Below are 5,000 nucleotides of genomic sequence, written 5' to 3' on the forward strand. Positions count from 1 at the left end.
TCCCTGTGGTTTTATAACATTATGATCTCATTGGATGAAATGAATTTTGTTTATAACGAATCAAAATTGTTTGTCCACAGCACTTCACTGTAAGCATGTTTACCTGTGCAGCATTTATCAGAATTTTACTTTAATCAGCTTCTGTATAGCAACAGTGTGTTTACACAATCTTAGTTTATGAACATTCAATCACAATTTTAAAATCAGGAAATAGCAATCTTTTCGTTTATCATTTGCAACCATTAATGCTTATCTAACAGTCGCAAACTGAGTTTTAATGTTGACGTGTTAGTGAAGCTGATGAAACGGACGTTTGCAACCATTAAATCAGCATAAACAGTCGTAAATAACAAACAAGAAGTTAGTTATTCCCATTCAAATGCAATTCATGCATTTTGCTTGATTGATTGATGTTTTCCGCCACACTCAACAATTTCTCAGTTATCTGGTGGCACCCAGTTTTTATTGGTGGAAGAGAGAACCCAGATACAATGTACCTGGGAAGAGACCTCTGACCTTTCGAAAGTAAACTGGGAAACTTTCTCACTTACCGGCACGAGTGATATTCGAACCCGTGCCAACAGAGGTGAGAGGCTGTATGATTTTGAGCGCGATGCTCTAACCACTCGACCACGGAGGCCCCCATTTTGCTTGAAGTTAATACCTTAGTTCATTGAGTTTTGCCTTTTTGCTAAATGAAATACGACACGAACTGTTTACGTTTTTATGTCATTCTGTTACAGTGGAAAGCATTTCGTTTTGTTCATGTACATTTAATCGCCTCAAGCATCAGTACATTAGCCAATCAAACATCAGTACATTAGCCAATTAAACATCAGTACATTACCCACCTCAAACATCAGTACATTAGCTAATCGAAATGCAGATTACAAAACATTTGCATTAGAATTTATAATTAAATCTCACCATTCCCATCAAATGGATAGATGGTAGCAACAGCCGTGATGAAGTTACAGGTGAAGAGAGGCGAGATTTTGGGGAGTTTCTGAAACGTCTGACTGACCTCTGGAAAGAGCACGCAATAGTCCTCCACCAAACTGTGTGACAGATCACATGACATCTTACTATGACAACCGTGTTCCTGAAATCAGAATTAAACATGTTACTATGACAACCGTGTTCCTGAAATCAGAATTAAATATATTTCTATGACAACCATGCTGCTGAAATTAGAATTAAACATGTTACTATGACAACAGAGTGCCTGAAATCACAATTAAACATGTTACTATGACAACCGTGCTGCTGAAACCAGAATTAAACATCAATCAATGATGTGGATGCATGTTCTTTTATTGGTACATAATTCCTTTTTCTCCTGATAACACTTTACAAAATAGCAGTGAATGGTGATGTGATTTTTTAAATACTCTTAATCAATACTTCTCATTATCAGCTCGTTGGAGTTATCACGCTTTGATGACTCTTGTGCATCATTGGTAAGAATTTGAACAAATCTCGCGAGCAAGTGCGAGATTACTGGGACATAAACGGAATGAAACGTACATAGCACCCCCACCCCCTTTTTTAAGAGTTAAAATACATGGTGTATTTTTAAATAAAATTACTATTAGTCAAACTGCATTTTTCAAATATTCTAACACTATCTTATTAAAGGTGTTACATGTTTTTTAATTAAACTCCACCACACCTATTTAAAAAATTCCAAACAACGATGTTCTCTGGACATCCAAGTCCATCAATATTTTGTAATTTTCAAATTAGCTTACCGGTAGATGCAGTTTGGAAACGCATTAGGTGTGTTAATTAGTGTTATAAACGTCTTTAAAAAAATGCAGTGTGGCACATACATGTATACAACTTGTTCTAAAATATGGAGATTTACGGGGTGGGTGGGTGTGGGGGGTGTACGATTACAAAGTCCATGCCATATGAACCTGTCCTAATTGTATGATAAAATAGAATATCTTCATAGTCTGACAGAATAACTTTAAAAACATATTAATCACATTAATTACAAGAATATTTCTTGTGTTGGATGTGCATATAGGTTTTTCCCCTCACAGTTCTTGCAGTTGATGCTTTATATCGGAACGGTCAGATTTGGCAAATTTAGTAGCTTCTCTCCCTCATATAGTTAAATAAGATCGTCTGTTTTCTTTTAAGAATAATCAATTCCTAAATTTGACTTTAGAATTTTAATCAGTGTTGTGGTTTGCAGTCGATTATAATATGCAATTGTATTCGATACCATAATTCATATTACGTACGCCTAAGTAATGTATTTACATTATGTTGTCCCGGTAGCAAGACTTTACGCGCCTTTAATTTGAAGAGTTCCACTAATGGAAATGATAAGTATTTATTAATGTTTTGTTAACATGAAATAATGGTAAGATTCCTGAGCATGATTTTTACATGAAAATTATTGGTGACAAGCCAATCATTTTGACTGCATAAGGTGTGATGTTTGCTCACTTTCTTATTGATGAATAATAAAATTAGTGAATCTACATGATTATAATTATAGCAAAAGTTTGAATAATTGTAAAAAGTCATTTCTCTGCAATACATATTGCCAGCAATATAAATGATTTAATCTGTTTAAGCAGGCCAATTTAAAGTTGGTCATTTCTCAAGTCATATATATTGCCAGCAATATAAATCTGTTTAACGAGGCTAATTACACATTACCTGCATCCACAATGCTGCACAATCCAGTACAGGACTAAGACCCACGGACAACGCCATGGACACCAGTTTGGTCAGTAAAATAATTTTGTACCCCTCGGGGGAGCCTCCAAATATGGCATTAAATATACTGTATCGCGACCCCTCACTGGCCTCACTCAAACAACTGCTCAACATCTCGAGGAGCTGAAGTTCTTGAACAGCATTCAGCTTCTGTCAACAGAGATTATCGTTAAATCAAATTTAGATCCAAAAAATTTGTATCTAAATACAACAGAAGATATCATTAAATACAAATTTAAATCTAGAAAAAAACATTTAAAGAGGGCAGAAAATTCACATTTAATTACAATGGAAAATACAGTTATAAATACAAATATAGATTTATAAAAAAAAACACTACATAACAACCGAAAAACAGGACTGGTATATATAGAATAACTTAAATTAGTGTACAGCTGTACTTGTATATTATACACTATTAGCTACAACACTGACTTGTATCACATAGGATAACTTAAATTTCACTACCATAGTATATGGTACCTGATAAAACATAGATTTTTTACTTCTAAACATCTAGCAATACTAAATTGGTAGTCAGGTATGTTCCATATAAACTGCATCTTAGTCTGGGTTTAACACTGTCACACGTAACAAAAGACCACTGGACTACATTGCTAACCTCAAGCACCTTACTCCCAAAGATTGTCTAAACATCAAATCAAGGAAAAAGATCTGGACTGACTTGTCAAAAACATTGGTCCAATACTTTCCGGAGGGAAAAAAATTAATCCTATAAATCTCTTTCTGGGGGAAAAATTGAATCCTATAAATCTGAAGTGCATCAGATAGGACGTTTATAGGGAGAAAATATGGAGTAGTCTAGTCTAGATTACTAAAGTTGGAAGCAGAATCAGTTTCCATCAAATTTGATTGGTACTCAGTATATGTGATATATTATTGAGAAAAAACGTAACACAAAACACACAGAACTGATCAGTCTTGTTTACCTGTGCACCGCGTCTGGAGGACGGGTTGAAGTAGACGTATTCATGACAGACTTCGTATGCCCAGTTCTCCGAGGCCGATTCCAGACCAGGAATAGACAGACCATGATGTGTAGAGCCATCCGAATAGCAGGAAGCCACATACTGCAAAGCCTGTCTGGAGTTCTCCGGAAAGTCCAGGTAACTCAACTTCTTCAGGATTTTTGACATTTTCTGGAAGCGTAAAATAGTTCAGTTTATTGTTCAGTACGATGAATGTTTTGTGTTTGATGTAGTATATTATAGGGTCAAACATTCTTTTCGAAGAATTTATCGATGTGTAAACTCTGAACATTTTATGCACAAACTGAATAAAAGTGTTCAATTATTTAAAAAGAATGTTTGATTCATATAACCTGTATTAAAAACTTGAATAGTTTCCTCATTGTCTCCATACATTACTTTATTTGTTTTACGTCGAGTTTTCAGATTTATTAATGTGTAAATTCTTATTCAGCATTAGTTTTTTGTCCAATCAAAATAATTGTAATAAATAGCATCAGAATTAATATTAATTAAGAGGCACTTGGGTCTTAACCTTGACCTGAGTTGAGTATCACACAACACATAATAAATTACAAGTGTTGTGTGTAGATGATATAAGCTATCATGAGAGCAGAAAACAGTAATGCTACCCTTTCATTACTAGGCTTATTTCCACAGGTAAAGGATTATCAATTATATACACAGTGGGGGTTTTCCCCAGTACTTTGGGACCGGGGTCCTTACAATTGGGAAAATTAGTGGCAAATCAAGAAAATTGGGAAAACGCATTTTTAATGAAAATTTGAGATATTCTTCTATCCTACAGTTACAATGCAATGTCTATAAGGTATAATTAATATACAACAACCATGCCTCATGTCTGATAAGACCAAAAAAAGTGTTTCAGGTTACCCGACCAACCTTAATTTTTTTTTATCCCAACCTAATTTTCTGAATAAATTGGTCCTTAATTTACGTACATTTCGGTTCTCAAATAAAAAAAAAATCTGATAAGTTTGGGCTCAATATTCAAATTATCGGAAATTTTCAAAATAGCGTCTTGTATGCTTTCAGCAAGTAGATCAACACAGATTTACATGCAATTTATATGTATTAAATAGGGTAAAATCAGTTGGCAAGATGTCATTTTTGGTTTATTTTAGTAAGAATTCTTCCCCAGTGATACAAGGCAAATATTGACTGAATAAAAAAATAAAATAAAAGTTTTGCCTACCCCCGACCCTATTTTTTTTTAAAGATGTAATAATAAACACACCTAATTTTTGTTGTGGC

The 5,000-nt window shown here is 34.2% G+C and overlaps 1 protein-coding gene across 2 annotated transcripts in view; it reads right to left on the reverse strand.

Moving 5' to 3' along the window:
• Positions 1-5,000, reverse strand: part of LOC125666658 (integrator complex subunit 15-like) — a 12,866-nt gene that overhangs the window by 6,423 nt on the left and 1,443 nt on the right. For both annotated transcript variants that reach the window (XR_008799289.1, XM_048899837.2), the window contains exons 2-4: positions 3,687-3,896; positions 2,677-2,886; positions 928-1,102 (exon numbers count right to left, since the gene is read on the reverse strand). Coding sequence is in view for 1 of the 2 variants with exons in the window: in XM_048899837.2 (XP_048755794.2) it covers positions 928-1,102; positions 2,677-2,886; positions 3,687-3,893 (592 nt within the window). In the remaining variant the exon portion in view is untranslated. The remainder of the gene's footprint in view (positions 1-927; positions 1,103-2,676; positions 2,887-3,686; positions 3,897-5,000) is intronic.

This window comes from Ostrea edulis, chromosome 10 (genome assembly GCF_947568905.1).
Source record: "Ostrea edulis chromosome 10, xbOstEdul1.1, whole genome shotgun sequence".
NCBI lineage: Eukaryota > Metazoa > Mollusca > Bivalvia > Ostreida > Ostreidae > Ostrea > Ostrea edulis.